An 18,885-nucleotide genomic window follows, 5' to 3' on the forward strand; every position below is an offset into this window, starting at 1 on the left:
TCTTACTTATTTCAAGGGTACACACACACACACACACACACACACACACACACACACCAGCACTTCTAGTCTCATATTTCCCACCATATGATACACATCTTATTGAATATGATATCCATCCATTCTTTATTCAGTTCAGTTTGTACTCAGTATAATTTTTCTTTCATCTAGTTTACATGCAACATGCAACATGCAACTTCTACTCCGTCCATACCCAGACTAGGAGTATAATGACCAAAGTTCAACAAACAATTTTCCTCAAACCAAACTCCCAGTCATACACGAAAGGAAACAAGATAAAGAAACAAGAAAAAATCACATTAATCTATTACAGCTCATCATGTGTTGGAACAGGTTCCTTCTCCTCTGTCTTCTGTTCCTTCTTGCCCTTCTTTGCATTACCCTTCTCTGTAGACTGGCCGTTCTTTCCAGACGCAGTTCCAAGCTTTGCGTAAACTCTCGTCAGAATCCGCTCCAGCTCCTTCAGTCGGGTGTCAAGCTCCACGACAGTCAGAGCGGGGTCATCGGATTCGGTGAGTTTGGCTTGTTCTGCGAGCTTGGTTTCGAACCAGGTGCTCGTAGATTCGTAGACCTTGGAGAGGGAGGATAGGTCGTTAGGCTGGAAGATGGAGTACTTCGGGCCGGTAGGCTTGGGGGTTGTGGTTGTTGAGGTGGTCTTAGACGAAGAAGAGGAAGAGTAAGAGTCCTGCTCGAGGTCCTCAAGGGGATCGGTGGATGGCGTAGCGGATTCGCTGGCGGAAGTGGTGGACGACGATGCCTCGGTTGCGCTGGAAGATGCGGACGAAGAGTAGGCGTCTTCATCCTGCTTGATCTGCTGCTTCATAACGTCGATGATAGTCTGCGAGTTCTTCAACACCCCCCGAATCAACTCCACTCTAACCGGCCGGTCAGCGCTTTCCTGCTTCCTCTTGAGTGCAGGGCTGACAATGTCCTTCAGGGACTTGAGTTTCTGTTGGAATTCGGCGGTCTTTGCGCTCTCGCCATCGCCGTACAGCCACTCGCTAGCGGCAGACACCAAGTCCTTGAGAACGGACATCTGATCATCCTTGAGGTTCTTAACGAACTCCTCATCCTCGACCAAGTCCCGGCTGCGATAGATGAACGACTCCAGCTCGTTCAATGCCTCCTCGCGCAGATTACGGTCACGGTCAGAGGCGTCGAAGGCAGACAAACGGTTGATGATGCGGGTGAGCTCTGCGTATGAGGGAGCAGGAATACCCTGCGGCGAGGTCTTGAAGCTAACAGGAATGATTCTGACCTCGGCCTCGGGAGTGCCCTTCTTGGCCTCCGCGGTGGCAGTCGAGCTAGCGTCGGAGGCAGTGGATGTCGAGGCTTGAGACTCTTCAGCTTCCAAAGTGATCGACTCACTAGGCTCTCCATCCTCGCCAAGAGGAGCCTGACCCTCTTTCTTAGAGCCCAAGCCAAAGAAACCCTTGACATCATCAACGATTCCCTTCTTCGCGCCCTCAACATCACAGCTGACAGAACCACTGACAACCTCTGGGAGTCCACTGATAGGGCTAAGGCGGACAGAGAACTTGGTAGTGATGTTGGCATCTGAGCAACCAAAGTCATCCTTCAGCTTAGCGACAGAGGCAGTGAGATTCTGCGTCTCCACGCCCAGAACTGGAGACTCAGTAACCGCATCGCTGGAAGCGATGTGCTGAGAGAAACTGAATTCAAAGTCCTCCAAGTTCTTCAATGTAACCTGCTTCTCAGGACCAACCTGGGACGTCGAGGTGAACAGCTTCTGCTGTCTTTCCTTGCCGTCGGCAGGCCACTTCAGCGAGACAGCGTAGGAAGCGGCGTCACTAGCACGAATGTCCTTGACACGGAAGCTAGGGCTGAGAGCGGCACCCTTGAAGGCCGCACCGAAAACCGCTGCCTCATCAGCGTTGACGTTAGTCCTGAGCTTGTTGGGGACTCCACAGACGCGCTCCAGCTCCTTCTGGACAAACGGCGTACGGATGGCTCCACCATGCAAGATAACAGAATCAACATCAATCAACTGCAACCCAGCAGCCGTCAAAGCCTGCTCCAAAGGTCCACCGACTCGCGCAATGTGCTGCGCGGCCAGCTCCTCGAACTTGGAACGACTGATGCGGTACTTGAAGTTCAAGTCCTCCTCGTACAGACTTTCGAACGAGGCTCCGGTTTCCGTGTTGGCACTCAAGACCTGGCGAATCTTTTCGGCGTCCTTCCACAGTCTCGCCACAGTCTTTCCGTGGCTCTCGACGGTCGCAGGGGTAACACGACCCTTGAGGGTCTTGTGCTCAACCAGATTCGCGACCATGTCCTTGACAATTAGGTCGTTCAGGGCGTCACCTCCAAGAGACTTGTCCCAAGCCGAACCCAGAACCTGGATTTCCTGAACAGTCTTGTTGAATTTACCCACGTCCTTCACGGAGCGGCCCTGGAAACGCAGAACACTGGCCGTAGTAGAGCCAGCACCCATGTCATAGACGACGTGATACTCCGGCTTGTGGCCTTCCGAAACACTAGGGAACGTACGGCTAGTGGCGTAGTTCATACCAACCGCGAGACCATCGGTAATAAATGAGTCCACGTTCAAACCGGCCAACTCAGCCGCCAACTCGAGACTTCTCTTCTCATCGGCGGTGTAGAACACCGGATACGTGATAACGGCGTCTCTAATATCGGACCCTGTACCGGCAAGATTCTCGGCGTTACCCTTGACTTGCTTCAATTGCATAGCCAAGAGCTCCTCAACCAAGAACGCATCTTTCCGCTCCGCCTCACCAAGCCGGTTACTCCGGAGACCAACAGTGCCGCGCTCACCAGGAGCAGCTTCCAGCCTCAAAGCGGGATATCGGTGCTGATATGTTTGGATCGTCTCATCGTCGACGTTGAACGGGACACCAAGTAGAGTTTTCAGATTCGCGTAGACATCGTCGGGATACCGCGCCGCCAGACCAAGCGCATCGCCACTGTAGAATCTCTCGGGGAACACGGCGTCATCTCTCGTGGGCTTGAATGCGACGGCGGCCGTCTCTTTGCGCTTCGAATCCTTGGTGAGGACGATCTCGAGTGGGATTCCGGGCTTCACTAATGCTGCTTTGAGATATTCGGTTCCGACATCGATACCGATCACCGCTGACCCGGCAGCGGCTGCTTCGGCGGGCAAACTGAGAAGGAAGACGAGGAATGGGAGGATCACGACGGAGAGGAGGGGAGAGGATAGCGCATGTAACCGTTGCCGGCCATGAGGAGGCATTGTCTATATGTTATTCCAGCTGCAAAGGTTAGGCTCGCCATCGTCCTCTATACCGACTTAATATATCGCGACATACCTTGAAGCTGTTAAGAATATAAATATCAAATGTAATCAAACGACGGTTCGGGACTCGAGAACGACAGAGATATAGAGCTAAATAGAAAAACGGCGGACCTCAATCAAACCCAGCCATCTAGAAAACAAGCGCAAGGCGTACTGGCCACCTGGCAGAAAGCATCAAGGGGACAGATTCAAAGAAAGAAGTCTGAAGATGATTGAAGAAAGAGCGAGACTGAGCCTCTTTTGGGATGAGGACACGTTTGGCCGAGGCGATGCAAACACTTCCTGATACGGCAAGTTTGCACAAGGCGATCTCGGCGATCACAAGGCAGAATCAGGCACTATGTATACAGGGACATACGAACAATAGCATAATGCAAAGCAATTACCATTAAACATGTCGCATCAATTTATATACTCGTAACTTTTCCCAAATCTCACTTCATCTACAATCCACCAGATAATCCAACAAAAAGAAAAGTTTACTGGGAATCCGCCTGTCTTGTCAGAGCCTCTATATCGACCTTGACTCCGGTGTTGCCGCTGGGAGCAACTTCGACCGCAGCGTTATTTGAGCCAGTGAGCTGATCAAGAGCCACGAAATCCTCATTTGTCAGATCGTGGGAGCGGATGGGACGGAAAGGAGCAGGAGAGCCAGCGCGCGATGTGAGGAACTGTAACATTCGTTAGCTTCACTATATAGGAAATAGAGGATGAATGAACTTACCGAGCTAGCAGCACTGAGGAGGGCAATCAAACTGGCCTGGACAACATCCTGATGGATACCAACACCCCAGATCGTCTCCTTGCTGCCGGCTGCTGTGCACTGGATGTACGTAGCGGCCTTGACATCTCTACCAGCCTTGTCATCTCCAACCTTCTTACCGATGGAGTGTTCCTTGTAGTCGACAACGTCGAGGTCAATGCCCAAAGAGGAAAGGGCGGTGGCCAGGGAAGAGATGGCACCAGGGCCGACACCGGTAATGGCATGTTGGACGTTATCGATCTCAATAATACCAGTGAAGCGACGCTTGAGGTTCTGGGTGTTGAGGGCTTTGCCGGGCTCCGGCGGGGCGGGAGAGGTCGACCGGTCGGTGGTGATGCTGTAGTCGACCAGGTTGAAGCGCGGGTTGGTGTTGAGGTGGTATGACTCTTGGAAGAGGTTCACAATCTCCTTGGGCTGCAGCTCCCGGCTAACAGTCTCGGTTTCTCTCTGGACAACCTTACTAAACTCAACCTGCAGGGCACGGGGGAGATCCAGCTCCAAGTACCGCAGGATGACCCAGGCGGTACCACCCTTACCACTCTGGGAGTTGACACGGATAACCGCCTCGTAGTTGCGTCCAATGTCCTCGGGGTCGAGAGGGAGGTAGGGGATCTCCCACTTAGGCTCGTCACCTCCCTGTACGCCGTCCTCACGCAGCTTGAATCCCTTCTTGATGGCATCCTGGTGACTGCCACTGAAGGCGCAGACGACCAGCTGACCGCCATATGGCCACCGCTCGTTGACGGGAATCTTGTTGCTCTCCTCCACGAGCTGGATGACCGAGTTGAGATCCGAGAAGTCAACGTTGGGGGTGACTCCTTGGGTGTACAGGTTCAGCGCAAGAGTAACCAGGTCGACATTACCGGTTCTCTCGCCATTTCCGAACAAAGTACCCTCAACACGCTGAGCACCAGCCATCTGAGCCAGTTCCGCTGCTGCGACGGCACAGCCACGGTCGTTGTGCGGATGTACCGAAATAACATACTTTTCTCTTTCGGTCATATGCGAGCAGAAGAATTCGATCTGGTCGGCGAAAACGTTGGGGGTCGCCATCTCTACTGTCGCGGGGAGGTTGAAGATGATGGGGGCGTCCTCTGTGGGTTCCCAAGCAGCCTTGACTGCCTGGCAGACTTGTGCCGCATATTCGGGCTCGGTGTCGGAGAAGGTCTCGGGGGAGAATTCAAAGTGCCATTCGGTGCCGGCCATAGATGGGTCATCCTTGGTGATGGAGCGAGCGAATTTGGTGCAGCGGACAGCAATCTCCAAACTCTGTTCCTTGCTGGTGTTGAACACAATGCGGCGGAAGCATTCGCTGGTGGCCAGGTAGATGTGCAGAATCGCCTTCTTTGCGCCCCTGAGGGACTCGACTGTGCGCCGGATGATATCCTCACGGCAGGGGGCCAGGACCTGGAGCCAAACATCGTCGGGAACAACACCAGGGGTCTCGACCAAGCGACGGGTGAAGTCGAAGTCTGTTTGTGAGGCGGCGGGGAACGAAACCTCGATTTCCTTGTAACCAATCTCGACGAGCTTCTGGAAGAAACGGAACTTTTGCTCTCCATCCTACACCGGCTTGTTAGCGTACTAAAGGAGATCCCAAAGCAACAATGCAATATACCATTGGATCCGGCAAACTCTGATTGCCATCTCTCAGGTCGGTGGCCAGCCACCGGGGAGCCTTTTCGATAACCTTATCGGGCCATTGACGGTTAGGGAGGTTGACGGTTTTGAAGCGCTTGTATTTCTTCGAGGGATCTTTGAGCCTATAGACATCGGATAGTTAGATGATTGAACAATTGAAGCGAACACGGCAATGCCATAGGGTAGAGTATAGAGACCAGAAGTCTCAAAGCCCGCCGGGATGCAAAAGCGGAGGAGGGGTTCAAGGATGTACATACATGGGCATGATGGCGGTGAAATGAGGATAAGAGGAGGAGAAAGAGTTTTCAGGTGATATCAAAAGAAAAGAATCAACAATTCAGAATTGCAGTTTGCCGGCCAACGCCTTTAAGAGAAAAGGAATCAAGAGAAGGGCGTAGGATTGGCAGTAGTGAGTCAAGCACATGTCCACCGATGACGCTCTTTTTTTCTTCTTTTTTTTCTGCGGCGCCGATGGCGGGGAGCGTCTACAAAGTATGGAGCACTACATAAAGAGACAACCAGTGACATTCCAGCAATTAGACGTCCATTGAGATGCTCTGCTATTTACGGTATCAATCAATGCTGTTTCTATGTTTAATTTCCACTTTTACTCGCTTTGCCACGGTCTTTCCAACATCCTTTTGCCCTCTTTTTGCTCTGTCGAGGGGCCCGATGACCGGAGGATATTATGGCCTGAGGCAGGAATATAACAGAATCTGCCGCGGATAGCCGGTCTCTGCGGCTGGTATCGGGTTCTTCGTACCTGGCGAGCATCACGACTAAGATGCCCTAAACCACTGTGCTGGTACGCGAGTGCTGAACTATGGAACCTATACGACATACAAGACCATTCCGGGATATGTACTTCTATGACATTAAATAGATCACAAATGCATATCACAATGCATAAAACAACGCTTTTTAACAACAATCAAAGATCCTCAAAGAAGCAAGATCATTTCTTCCCCTTCCCCTTGCCCTTCTGACCCTGCTTCTTACCATTCTTCGAAGCCGGGGGCGCCTCCCTCATTGCCTTGCCCTTCTTCCATCCCGGGTTACCCTCCGATCTGGCCCGGCTATCATCCAGTCGCTTTTTATCCTTGTTCGACAACTTCACCTTGTCCTTCTTGCTCAAGCCAGCTTCGGGTCCATTAAGCGCAGCCGCGCCCTTCTTCTTCGCCTCCTTCTTCTGCTGCTCCGTCTCGAACCACGTCCGCTTCGGCCGTGCCATGATCTCCGCCCCGTGCTTCATCAGATTCTCGCCCTTGGTGACCTGCATCTCAGCCTGCGCGAACTGCTTCTCTGTCTTCTCCTCCTCGAGAATCTCGTCGATTTCCTCCTTCATGTTCTCGGCTTTGGTGGCCCAGGAGTCAGCGACGGCGGGGTCGACGACGCGGGAAGCGATCTTGGCGCCTTGCGCTTTACCGGCTCTCACAGCGGCTTTGACGACCTTGCGGTCTGGTTCGGCGGCGATGGTGCAGGCGCGACCGGAGCGGCCGGCACGGGCCGTACGACCGACTCTGTGGAGGTAGAGTTCGTGGTTTTGGGGAGCTTCGTAGTTGATGACGGTTTCGACACCCTTGATATCGAGACCACGGGAGGCCAGGTCTGTGGCTAGGAGGAAAGCGACGTGTCCTTCGCGGAAGTTTTCAACGCTTTTAATACGCTGTAGAATGTGTCAGTGGTCTGTGTATTTGCGTGGGATAGGAAGTAGAGCATACCTGTTCCTGGCTCATGCTACCGTGCAACTCCGCAGCCTTGAGTCCCAAGAGTCCGAAAACAATCCGAACCCGGTGCGCCTCGCGCTTCTGTCTGAAGAAGATAATGACACGACCGGTATAGATCTCCTTGCAGAGATGCATAAGGTACCCGAGTCGCTTATTTTCACGCCCAGGACGTAACCGCACGAATTCTTGCACCAGCGAAGAAGCAGTGTTCTTCTTTGCGTCGACCATCAAGCGAACAGGACGGTTGAGACCGACACGGATAAGCTTGTCGACGGTGTCTGTCATGGTAGCAGAAAAGAGCATCGTCTGTCGCGACTTGGGGATAGTGGTGAGAATCTCGTTCAACTCATCGGCGAAACCATCTTCGAGCATCCGGTCTGCTTCATCCAGAACCAGGATTTCCAGTGTGTCGACCGTGAAGCTAGCCGAGTTGCGCATGTGGTCGATGAAACGACCGGGTGTAGCGATGATCACATCGGGGCGCTTCTTCAGCACGTTCTCCTGCTCTCGCAGACTGAAACCACCAACAAGCTGACAGAAGGTGATATCGGTGTAGGTAGCAAGCTTGGTAGCCACGTTGTAACACTGCACTGCCAGTTCACGAGTGGGCATCAGGATCACGACACGGCTGGTGGGAACCTTTCGGGGACGGAAGAGCAGACGTTCGAGGATGGGGACAACGAAGGCTGCGGTCTTTCCGGAACCAGTGACAGCACTACCGACGATATCCTTGCCCAGCAGGGCCACTGGGACTGTCTTGCGCTGAATAGGGGTAGGGTTCGAGAAGCCAACGGCAGCCAGACCACGGAGAATAGGACGGGACAGGTTGAATTCCTGGAACGACCGCTTCGTATCGGCATTTGACTGTTCCGGGGTCTTCTCTTCGGGTGCGAAGAATGCCCTGCGCTTTTCTTGTTCCTCATCGTCGACATCGCTTTCGGCCTCCGAGTCGTCCGAGCCATTATCGTCAGGATGGTTGACAGGGGTCGCTACCGAGTCGTTATCAGATGCCGCATCGTCGTCGTCCTCTTCGGAGTCGCTGCCTGTCTCTGAATCGTCGTCTTCCTGAGACCCAGCCTTGTCCTCTTGTTCACTCTCGTCTTCCCCATCAGCACCCATACCGAACCCATCAGTAGCAAGCAGTTCATCATCCTTGAAATCGACATCCATGCCATCTTCGTCGCCACCGTCCTCGGCTTCGTCGTCGGAACTTTCCTTCTTTTGCTTCTTCTGCTTCTTCTTCGAATCGGCCTCCTTCTTCGCCTGTCGTCTCGAAATAATGTCATCAATATCCACACCCTTCTTATCCCCATTCTTACCCTCGCCCTCTCCAGCACCCCATCCATCAAACCCTTCAACGACACCCTGATTCGCAGCACCAGCAACATCAAACTCGAAATCCGGGTCCAAAGCCCCATCATCCTCGCCGACATCCGCTTCCTCCTCGTCCTCATCCTCCTCATCTTCCTCAGGTTCAGGCTCAGGCTCAGTACCCTTCTTCCCCTTCTTATTCTTCTTCTTGTCGTCCTTTCCATTCGTCAATTGCTGCTTTTGCTTCTTGTTCTTTTCCTTCGTCGAGGTCTCGGTGGCTTCCCGCTTGCGCTTTTTCGTTGTCGCGAGCACGTTGTTATCTTCGCCATCTTCTTCTTCTTCTTCTCCTTCGATGTCAACGGGAAGGTTCTCGTCGTCGGATAGAGTCAGGACGAAGTCGTCGTCGGCGTTGCGCTTGGGTGCCATTTTGGTTCAAATTGTGCGCACAGGTCGCGCGAGGTCGAGGTAGATTAAAAAGATAGTCTTGCTAGGAGACGTTTAAAGCAAAAGTAAAATATCAAAAAGTAGACCCTTTTATCCACCTCCAATGGCGCTGTATAATGATGGGTTATTATCCCGCCCTTTTTTTTTTTCTTTTTTTTTTTTTTTTTTTTTTTTTTAATTACAGTTAGCTTCCGTCTTGTCTTTTTATTTTTATTTTTTTTTTTTTTGCCAGGAAAAATGTTTCGATTTACGGAGGCGGTGAGAATGGTATGGATGGCAGAAAATAATATGGGGGTTTCCGCCTTTTGATTGGCTTTGGATACTTGAATGAGCATCCTCTCTGTTATTATTATTTTCAAGCTTTTTCCTGGCCTCAAAGATATTGGTCACTAACACAAAATGAATAAAGAAAATCCATCGAGATCTCAAGAACAGACAAAACCATTGAAATGGAAGAAGATCGAATCAAAGATGTCATTAGATCTCAACTCATGCCTTCTCTCCTCAAGACAAATACAAGAAAGTAACCGTCGAACTTGATATGAGAAAGACAGTTGTCGTGATATGCAGAAACGTAATCGAAAAGAAACAACCAAGTACAGAAGAGTTGAAACCAGGAAGCCCCCGGGTCGGCGACAGTATTCAAAAGCTGATATAAATCTCGTGTGATCTGGTCTTCATGTTAGCTTTGAACGCCTCACAATTGGATGAAAGGACATTGGGATGATTGCTGCTGGCCAGAGACAGAATATTTTGCCATCAGTTTCTGATAGTATCGTTGTCGATGGGTCCAACTCTGCGGACAAGGTAGTTGACACAGAGACTATGACATGTGTGAGTAACGGTTCATTGGAGGGGGAGGTAGGGGGGAGGTGGGGGGGAAGAAGAACTTACAATCGATTAAACTTGATCCGAGTACCCCTGAGCAGACCCTGTTGCTCAAAACCATAATTCTTCTCAAGCCACTCATGAATCCATTTATACTGCTTACGGTCCTCGTACGGGTAACTGATGACGAACATAAGACGAACAAGCCGACGTCGACCTCCCGAATAGTAACCAGTACGATCCTCGAAGCCGGCATCGAAGAAATAGCCACCAAGGGGATTGTAGGCCGGATCGCAGACCTCTAAAAGCTTGTCCATCAAGCATTTTCCGACACCCCGGCGTTTGAACTCGGGTCTGACGAAGATCTCGAGATCCGCGGTGAAACGCTCAGCAGTTCGATCGCCAATGGTATTGGTGGCAAGTGCGTAGCCCAGGATCTTCTGGGAAGAGTTGTCCCGGTTGTGAATGGACCTACGCTCAGCGGCGACGATGAAGGGCAATCTTTCGCGCTTGGCGGTTTCGATGCGTTCGCGGACTTCATCCTCATTAAGCGCGGCCACGTCGACGGTGAGGGTGGACTTGTGGATGTACCAGTTGAAAAAATCGAGGAGCTCGGGGATATCACTCATTTCGACGGGGCGGAGGTAGAGGTTTGCTTTCGGGGTCTGCGGGCTGACCAAGGGGATGGTGGTATTGGTGCTCTCAATGTAGGCGTTGCGAGCCCGCACTCGTCGCTCCTGCTCCTCTTCTTCCTCGCGTTTGAGGTGCAGCGCCCAGTTGTAGCAGTAGCCCTCTACCGTTTCGTGGCAGTGGAGGCGGGATTCTTCGTCGTTCCAGTCGAGGCTGGTCGAATGGTCGTCGAAATCAGGAATCAAGAGTGACGCCTCTCCATCAGGATGGGCGGTGCCATCGAAGAAAGCTGGATGGTAGATATCGACATAGCAGCAGATCAAAAGGGTCGTGTCAAGCCAGCGACGGAACCAATCGCGGAAGGCCTCGAAATTGGAACAAGCGCGAGGACGATACTCCCAGTCCGCGTAAAAGGCATCGCCCCAGTTATGCTCAGCGGGCTGAACTGCAGTACTTAGATCGGCAGCATCGAGGCCCATCTGAAGACCAACCTCCTGACTGGACGCTTTGGGTATAAGCGCGGAATCTGTCGGTTCGGACAAGAGAACGAGCCGTCCATCATCGACAACGGGATAAACCGCCTCAGTCTCCGCGTAAGCAGTCCACTGCGCCTGGTACCGTTCAATCTTCGGTCCCAGAGCGCCAACAGGCGACTGGACGGACGAATTTCTGTGGGATTTGCCTGGGACAGCACGCCACTTGGAAAATTCTTGATAAACCTTGGATTTAGGGTCTGTTCCCGGGCCCTCTCTGACCTTGATCAGAGCTTCAGGGTTCGTAGAAGGCGTATCCAGATCCTTGAAGCGGTTCTGGTGGGCCTTGACCACGATCTTCTGCTGCAGCCGCTTCAGTTCCTCCAAGGTCTCCTGCGGAGCAGACTTTTGAAGGTCCTTGAGCACGTCGCTGTGAGGCTTGTTCTGCGACGGCCCCTTGTCCGCAGAAGGACGTCTGGTGTTCACCTCTCTGCTCTGCGGGGCTGGCTCCCTCTTGACAGAAATATTGGTTCTGCTATCCGATCGTCCATTCTGCATGGGGTTTGACAAACGTCTGCTCTTGTGTTGAGCGATATTCTGTTCAAGCACCTGTCGAGGCCTAGGACCGGCTCCGAATCTCCCATTGGCATTACCTCCAAACCGGCCGTTTCTCAGCATGACTTCGTCTGAGGCGTCGGACATTTTGACGAGGGCTGTCTCTGTGTTTTCTGGGCCAGTTAGCCTCAAGGGACTTGACAAGGTATGTGTCAAATTGTTACCGTTGGAAGCAACCGGTTGTTCTTTTTTCGAGGGTAATGTGCTTGTTGTGCTAAGGATAGATTTCTGACTCTCACTCTGAGAAAGCAGTCGAGAGGGAAGTCGGTTTTCTCCTGGAGGTAGAGCTATTGGGACGATGGTGGGCAGTGAAGTAAGAGATTCACTCTGCACGACAGAGGAAGAGGGGTAGCCGCTCGAGGGCTCCCGCGAATTCTTTGACGACTCGCTCTCGCCAACTGCAATAGAGTTGTTTCCCTCTTTTTCCTCCTGTGTGGTACTGGAAGTAGATGTTGTTGGGAGAGAATCAAGAGGACGGTTGTGGTTACTGGGTGAGTTGCCTGTGAGACTATGGCCAGTACGGTATTTCTGCAGGAAGCCGGTCTGAGTGAATAGATGGTTTTTGGCTGCTTTGATCTTCTCCCAAAGGTCTTGGTCCTCGTCCATGTTTTATCCCCGTTGCATTTTGATAAGAATCTAGGAGGCAGTTCTCATACATTGTTATTTATACTAGCTAAATACAGAAAAACGTTCAAACAAACAAAATAAGAAACAAACCCAAATGAGCTATAAGAGGCTGTATAAAATTCACTATAGAGGATGGTGAATAGTTATCAAATTGCTGTATGACAAATTGACAATACAGCAAGGCAGAGACAAAGACATAGTAAAGACAAAGAAAGGCATTTTCACTTCAAAGATTTCATCACAGATAGTTTTGATTTAATCTAGCATTCTGGTTGTACTCATTTGCTGTTCTACGAAAGTCAGTGTAGTTGGTAGACATACTCCGCAGTCTGGACATCATTGGAAGAACTTGCGAAAAAAAAAACAAGACCTCAATCTTTTACCTCCGACAAGAAAAGAGACACTTCTCAGACAGTCCTGCCAACAAAATGCTCTCAATATTAAGAAAAGCTCGGTTAAAGGACAAAGAGATGCGAATTCTGATGCTGTAGGTGTACACTCTCTTTTGGTGGATTTGATGCTGATACCCCTCCAGCGGGCTTGATAATGCCGGCAAGACCACCATTGTGAAGAAGATTATGAATGAGGACGTCAATACAGTTAGTCCGACACTGGGTTTTATTATAAAGACAATAGATTTTATGGGGTACGTTGTTTCCCCTCTCTTGCTGAAAATTTTACTGACTTCGTTGTAGCTATCGGTTAAATATATGTACGTCGTCGGATGTCTCCAACTCATCATACCACGACTGACCATCACCAGGGGACGTAGGAGGCCAGAAAACCCTTCGATCCTACTGGAAAAACTACTTTGAAAAGACCGATACTTTGATTTGGGTGGTCGATGCGACGGATCGGCTTCGAGTCGATGACTGTCGAGAAGAACTGGCCGGGTTGCTTTTGGAAGAGGTATGGTCTTTCTTTCTCTATACATTTATTTACTTTGCTAAGTTGTCGAATTTTTCAGCGTCTTATGGGAGCTAGTCTCTTGATCTTCTTGAATAAGACCGATGTCGGGGGATGCATGAGTCAAGATGAAGTTCGCGAGGTGAGTTTTCATTTCGACTTATTTTTATCTCTTTTCTTCTCTTTGATTACGATGTTCTCAACCCTGGTTTGCTAACTTTTCCTAGCGCCTTTGCTTGGATGCCATCAAAACACACAGATTGACCATATTGCCCTGCAGCGCCATGACCGGGAGAAACCTCCACGAAGGACTGGAATGGGTGGTCCAAGACGCGAAGGACCGACTATTCCTGTACTAGCCATGCGACACCTACGACTCCTTTCTCGACCATACGTACGGAGTATTTGCAGAATGGATAATTCCGGAAGACGCACTCCGTCCAAAGCACAGGGCACAAAACACAGAAGCGGAAAAAACGGGGGTTTTCCCCTTTTTTCGGGGGGAAAAAAAAAAAAAAAAAAAAAAAAAAAAAAAAAAAACCAGGGACCGTACCGGGATAAGCAGAAAAACCAGATCCTCGGAACGGAACCATCGAGAAAAAATAAATGTTGGATCTCAATCTCGCGCGGGAGGAATGCTTGGTTGAGGATCTATTGAAAGTGTTTCCAAGCAATGATATATCTAGTTACGTATCCTCTTTAGTACGGAGTACTGTACCTGTATCTATGTTGGCTCACCGTATATCTAGTCTACATACTTGTCACCGGCCTTTGTTCCTGGATCACTGAAATGCGTTAGTTATGTGTCAACTTCCGGGGCATATCACAATGCTTAGTTCACTCTAGCCATAATTCGCCACTAAAGCATTACCGGACCAAACGGATGCTCCGAGTAGTTCGTTTAGCCGTGGTTTAGTTAGCCAGGTACAATAATGCCGGGTTCGCGGGGCGGCAGACGGCTCCACCGGAGTTGGGCAGACGTAAACAGAGAGTAAACTAGACGGTAAAATAGAGAATGAGAAGAGGAGAGGAGAGAAGGGGAGTGACACAAGTGACAGCCACTGTTTAACTGAAAGGCCCTTTGTGCACGGAATTGCAGTAGAGCATGTGGTATATTTGTACTCCGTACTCCGTACAATTCTGTATCTGGACTGAATGCAGATTGGGCCACTGTGGAATAGCCAGCAACTTAGGACGCAGTGGAGCTTTTTTTTTTTTTTTTTTTGTAGTAATTACGCAGCAGAAGGAAAGAGGATTCTGACCTTCTTCTTCACTTCTTTCCATCTTCTCAGCCGAGCTTATTTTGGTGCTGTTCTTAAGCTCCACCACCACACCACCACCACCACCACCGAGCGCCCCAAAATAATCGACCATACAGGAAAACTCATCTTAAACCTCAAGAGACACACTCGTTCCGATCCAACACTCAACTCATTCATTCTCTTTATTATACTACGATTTTATCTGTCCTGCCATTCTTCATACTCTCTCTACTACCTGTATCCTTATATTCTCTCTGCATCATTCCCCACTGTGGCCTGTCTTTTCTTTTGCTGCTTTCTCTCGTTTCTTTTTCCAACCCTTGCTTGATTGACTGATTCCCCTGAATTTCCCCTCTCCTTTCCAATTTTCCATCTTTATCTGGCTGGAAGGCATCCTCGCCAGTCATGGCTTCTTCCAATCCAGACCCCGACGGGACCGAGGATGTCAACGATTTCCTGCAACGAATCCGCCAGTTGGGAGAACAACGCGACAAGGAGGACGAGGAGCGCACAAAGAAGTTGGAGGAAGAGATCCTGCAAGGTCGACGGGAACGACAAGCCCGGAGAGCAGGTAATATTCACTTTCCTACTTTCTTTTTTTGTCTTCTTTGTTTTGGAAATTGTTCCGTTTGACACTCCACATTCCTGTTTCCCCCTCCCGCGGTGACTCGACCCCTCCATGGCAGACATTTTGTCGATTAAAAGGAGCAAAGAAAGGATGAATTGATACTAATCTTGTCCTTTACATAACAGAACGCGCTCGTTCGATATCTCCCACAAAAGACTCGCCCCTCTTGGATGCCGCTCGATTGAGCATCTCGTCCATCGGCTCTCGACCAATCGACCCTCCAGAGCATTTGGAGCCCACTACACAAACAACAGACCCTGAATCCTCCAACAAACCCGATCCGACTAGTACCAATCTCGATTCGACGCTGACAGAGGTTCCTGAGGAACCGAAAGCGAATGAGTACGAAATGGACACCTCTCCTGCGAGACCTACACCGCCGTCCCCTCTCGCTCGGAGTCGACACGGAACATTATCCTGGCAACAGCGACCCTTGTCACGAGAATTTGGCCGTTCCCTCTTCTCGACATCTCCTACTCGCGCAAACCGTCTGAGATCCAAGTCCTCGGTCACCGGCGATAGTCAGGGTCAGGAGCGGCCTCCATCTCGGGATCAAAACACACATGCTTGGTCGGCCAATGATACGACTCCTGCACCCCACCAAACCACGGATCGAGAATTTGAGTCTCCAACGCTGCAGAAGAACACCGCAGACGATGTGGATTCGAACCGTGACCAAGAGGTGCCAGAAACCGCTCGGGAGAACACGGCGGAGCAAGAAAAACAGACCGGTCAGCAGAATGTCGACGAACGATCCCGTTCTCCCTCCAGGGCAAGCTCGACCTTCGGGGACAGCACCGTGAGCAATCGATATTCAAGCATGTCATCTGTCTCAACAGCCACAGGACTCGGTTCTCCGCTTCCGTTATCGAGTGTACAGAGATTCGAACCTCCAAAGACAGAATCGAGCACAGAAGAGCAATTGCCTCCGTCTCCTACCCAGCGACGACTCTCGCCAGAGCGTCCGTCATCCCCGACAAAAGGACTTGGTGGATTCGTCCAGAGTGCCATGATGAAACGGTCCGATACCGTTACGAAGCGGTGGAGTGCACAGCTTCCTTCGAATCTCACTCGGAATAATTCTATTTCCAGCAACCGCAACAGCATCGCAGTACCGAACCATGGGGATACGTTTCCCGCAACGAGCCCTACTAAGCTCGGCAAGGATGCTTCGTCTTTATTGTCCCATCGCCCAAGCTCGAGTCACAGCGAGGCAACAGTTGTTACCAACAGAAAAGGAAGTGAAAGACCATCCACTCCTCCTGTTCCTAACGACGGCAACGAAAACAGCGGAAGGGACACAAAGACTGAGGAAGGTGCATCTCAGCCATCGCTCACTCCCCATGCGAGAACCGCTAGCACCCTGGACAAGGAGGACCGGAATGCCGATCCTAACCCGACAAGTCCGGTAGTCTCACGGACCATGGACCCAAAACGGTGGAGTCCTACTAAAGCCACCTGGCTGGAGAGTGCTCTGAACCGGCCCGACTTGCCAAGGCATAAGAAGCAACCTTCGCAAACTTCTTGGAAGGATCGCCAGTCCCGAGGCAGTATCGACCTAGGCCGGTCAAATAGCTTTAAGGAAGTCACTCCAGCGGGTCTTATGCGTCCTGTCCCTCTCGGTAACCACTACAAAAAACCCAGCATTACCGGATTACCGGATTTGTCTGGCACGCTAGACACAGGCAAAGGAAAGATGCCTTCTGGTTTGGATCCTTCCAAGGAGAGTGAGCCAGCGACCATGGACAAACCAATCACGGAGAAGAAGGAAGAAGAGGAGGTTGCTCCTTCTCCTTCGCTGTCGACCTCAACGGAAAAGAGCCCAGTTCAAACTACGTCGGGTGTGCCGGACCGCAAACCTGCACCTCTCACCCTCACGCCCACACCTAATTTCGCACCACCTTCCCCCCTATCCGCTCGAGATCCCGCATCGCCAAAGCCAAAAGCGCAATCCCCCATCGTCGACTTTAGGGCCAACCTTCGGAAGCGAGAAGTCGCCAAGGAAAAGGAAGCTACACCCAAAGGCGACCAGGAACCGGAGTTCAAGAACATTTTCGGGAAGCTGAAGAAGACAGAAAAAAATTCCTTTACGCAACAAAATGACCTCAAGGACAATATCCTTAAGGGGAGGGCGGCATTGAATGCGACCGGTGGCCCAAAGAAGAGCTCCAAACCGGATGACGTGAAGGAAGGTCTTCTCAAGCAGAAAGACATCAGGACCGGCGGCGGCGGGTTATCGAGGCGAAATACCGCCGGGGAAAACGACGCCTCTGCCAAATTCGTCCCCGAGGCCATCGCCAGGCGACATCACCTTAGTAAATCGAGCAGCGTCCGAAGCAGCAATGCACCTTCCTCGCCCTCAACCCTCGAACCCGGCACGCCGCGAGACTTGCAGAGTCTGAAGTCGCCTGTTTTCTCGCCTCAGACCGAAGGAAGCACCGAAAATCCAGAAAGCCCCCATCCTCAACTCTCGCCTACGCCTGTCGACTTCGCCGCCCACGAGCCCGAGCCCGAGCCCCAACCCGAACCCCAACCTACCGATCTCGCCTCCCCTGTTGCCGAACCTAGCCCCGAAGAGATTGACGCATTGGGGGAACAAACAAAGAAGGACGACGAGCTCGAAACGAAACAAGAAGACTCGAATGCGAGTGATGAAGCCATTCAGCCGGTGCGTGCTTTGCCGTCGGAAACCGTCGCGGCAGTCGCAACTCCGTCTGCGCCTGCTGCGACTGAAGGTCTCGCTGCTAAAGGTAATAAACTTGCAGGCCGAATCAACCCTGCCTTAGTGGGGCTTTTGTCTCGCGGGCCCTCCAATGCTGGTGCAAGTGATGGATCGAAGGATACCGTCCCTTCTGGGCAAAGCGGCTCGGAGTCAGCCCCCGGTGCTCCATTGACGCATGTTACGAAGAGTCGGGCAAGAGGGCCGAGGAGACGTGCGCCAGGGGCTACTGCTACCGGTCAAACGGAGTCGCCTGCTGTTGTTCAACCTGAGTTCCCTTCTCAACCCAAGCAGTCCGTTGGTGAACCCGAGTCATTTGCTCCAAAAGATGAGGCGTTCGCTCAGTCCGAGGTACCGATCCCAAAAGACGAGCCATTGGCAATTCAAACTGAGCAGCTCTCTAGTGAAACGGAGCCTGTTGCCCCAAACGATGAATCCCCTGCTGCTCAGTTTGAGTCTCCTGTCAACGAGCCTGAGCCATCTGCTCATATCTCCAGCGAAGCAGAAGCGTCTGCCTCAAACGACAAGCTATCGGCGGCTGAGCCTGAGCTGAATGACCCAAAAGGCGAGCTGCAGACTGTTCAGACTGAGTTGCTTGAGGCATCTCCCATCAAGACTGAGCAGTCTGCTATTGAGGCGGAATCACCTGTCGTGAAATATGAGCCTGTCATGGAGCCCGAATCTGTAATCACGCATCCAGAGCCGCCTACCCCAAATCATGAGGTGTCCACCGCTCAAATTGAGTTGCCAGTCAGTCAACCTGAGCCTTCGGCCCAACCTGAGCTGCCTTCCCCAAAGGATGAGTCCACGCCTGAGTTCGAACTTCCTACCGCCCAGCCTGAGATACCCTCCGTGCAACATGAGGAGCAATCTGAAGCAGAACCAACCGTTCCAAAGGATGAGCCTGTCGGTGAGCCTGAACCTGTTGTGACGCAGCTGGAGTCTCATATCCCAAAAGACGATGTGCCGGTCAGCCAATCTGAGCCTTCGGC

The 18,885-nt window shown here is 51.5% G+C and overlaps 7 protein-coding genes across 7 annotated transcripts in view; 3 read left to right on the plus strand and 4 right to left on the minus strand.

The window, feature by feature from the left end:
- Nucleotides 1–209: 209 nt before the first annotated feature.
- On the minus strand, nt 210–3,520 carry ASPGLDRAFT_971313 (Hsp70 family protein). Its single transcript, XM_022550600.1, has 2 exons — nt 3,333–3,520; nt 210–3,275 (listed from the first exon to the last, which is right to left on the minus strand). Exon 2 carries the CDS (start codon nt 3,254–3,256, stop codon nt 329–331), a length of 2,928 nt encoding a protein of 975 aa, XP_022404291.1. The 5' UTR covers nt 3,257–3,275; nt 3,333–3,520; the 3' UTR covers nt 210–328.
- A 149-nt stretch (nt 3,521–3,669) lies between these two features.
- Nucleotides 3,670–6,120, minus strand: ASPGLDRAFT_42636 (2-isopropylmalate synthase). The gene is made up of 4 exons (XM_022545642.1): nt 5,981–6,120; nt 5,701–5,845; nt 4,044–5,645; nt 3,670–3,990 (listed from the first exon to the last, which is right to left on the minus strand). The coding sequence occupies exons 1-4, from the start codon at nt 5,986–5,988 to the stop codon at nt 3,799–3,801; spliced, it is 1,947 nt and encodes a 648-aa protein (XP_022404292.1). The 5' UTR covers nt 5,989–6,120; the 3' UTR covers nt 3,670–3,798.
- A 558-nt stretch (nt 6,121–6,678) lies between these two features.
- Nucleotides 6,679–9,187, minus strand: drs1 (putative ATP-dependent RNA helicase DRS1; the record flags this gene model as incomplete). The annotated part of the gene is made up of 2 exons (XM_022539946.1): nt 6,679–7,389; nt 7,445–9,187. 2 exons carry the CDS (start codon nt 9,185–9,187, stop codon nt 6,679–6,681), a joined length of 2,454 nt encoding a protein of 817 aa, XP_022404293.1.
- Nucleotides 9,188–9,964: 777 nt separating this feature from the next.
- ASPGLDRAFT_118831 (GNAT family N-acetyltransferase) lies at nt 9,965–11,694 on the minus strand (the record flags this gene model as incomplete). The annotated part of the gene is made up of 2 exons (XM_022539990.1): nt 9,965–10,028; nt 10,100–11,694. 2 exons carry the CDS (start codon nt 11,692–11,694, stop codon nt 9,965–9,967), a joined length of 1,659 nt encoding a protein of 552 aa, XP_022404294.1.
- A 1,112-nt stretch (nt 11,695–12,806) lies between these two features.
- Nucleotides 12,807–13,643, plus strand: ASPGLDRAFT_118380 (uncharacterized protein; the record flags this gene model as incomplete). Its single annotated transcript, XM_022539956.1, has 6 exons — nt 12,807–12,865; nt 12,914–13,024; nt 13,074–13,090; nt 13,142–13,287; nt 13,346–13,426; nt 13,512–13,643. The coding sequence occupies 6 exons, from the start codon at nt 12,807–12,809 to the stop codon at nt 13,641–13,643; spliced, it is 546 nt and encodes a 181-aa protein (XP_022404295.1).
- Nucleotides 13,644–14,951: 1,308 nt separating this feature from the next.
- Nucleotides 14,952–16,195, plus strand: ASPGLDRAFT_118627 (uncharacterized protein; the record flags this gene model as incomplete). Its single annotated transcript, XM_022539971.1, has 2 exons — nt 14,952–15,117; nt 15,330–16,195. Coding segments are annotated over 2 exons (1,032 nt in total), but the record flags the coding sequence as incomplete, so codon positions are not given.
- Nucleotides 16,196–17,722: 1,527 nt separating this feature from the next.
- Nucleotides 17,723–18,885, plus strand: part of ASPGLDRAFT_972735 (putative gelsolin repeat protein) — a 5,423-nt gene continuing 4,260 nt past the window's right edge. The window contains exons 1-3 of the mRNA XM_022550603.1: nt 17,723–17,842; nt 17,940–18,244; nt 18,298–18,737. Coding sequence (XP_022404297.1) covers nt 18,072–18,244; nt 18,298–18,737 — 613 coding nt within the window. The 5' untranslated portion in view covers nt 17,723–17,842; nt 17,940–18,071. The remainder of the gene's footprint in view (nt 17,843–17,939; nt 18,245–18,297; nt 18,738–18,885) is intronic.

Source organism: Aspergillus glaucus (assembly GCF_001890805.1).
Source record: "Aspergillus glaucus CBS 516.65 unplaced genomic scaffold ASPGLscaffold_3, whole genome shotgun sequence".
Taxonomy (NCBI): Eukaryota; Fungi; Ascomycota; class Eurotiomycetes; order Eurotiales; family Aspergillaceae; genus Aspergillus; species Aspergillus glaucus.

What these genes read in the sequence shown, in the direction of transcription:
- ASPGLDRAFT_42636 (XM_022545642.1), bottom strand. An exon ending in AGAGTTTGCCGGATCCAATG is followed by an intron (nt 5,646 to 5,700) that starts GTATATTGCATT and finishes AAGCCGGTGTAG; the next exon opens with GATGGAGAGCAAAAGTTCCG. An exon ending in TCCTCAGTGCTGCTAGCTCG is followed by an intron (nt 3,991 to 4,043) that starts GTAAGTTCATTC and finishes CGAATGTTACAG; the next exon opens with TTCCTCACATCGCGCGCTGG.
- ASPGLDRAFT_971313 (XM_022550600.1), bottom strand. Translation starts at nt 3,256, where the DNA reads ATGCCTCCTCATGGCCGGCAACGGTTACATGCGCTATCCTCTCCCCTC.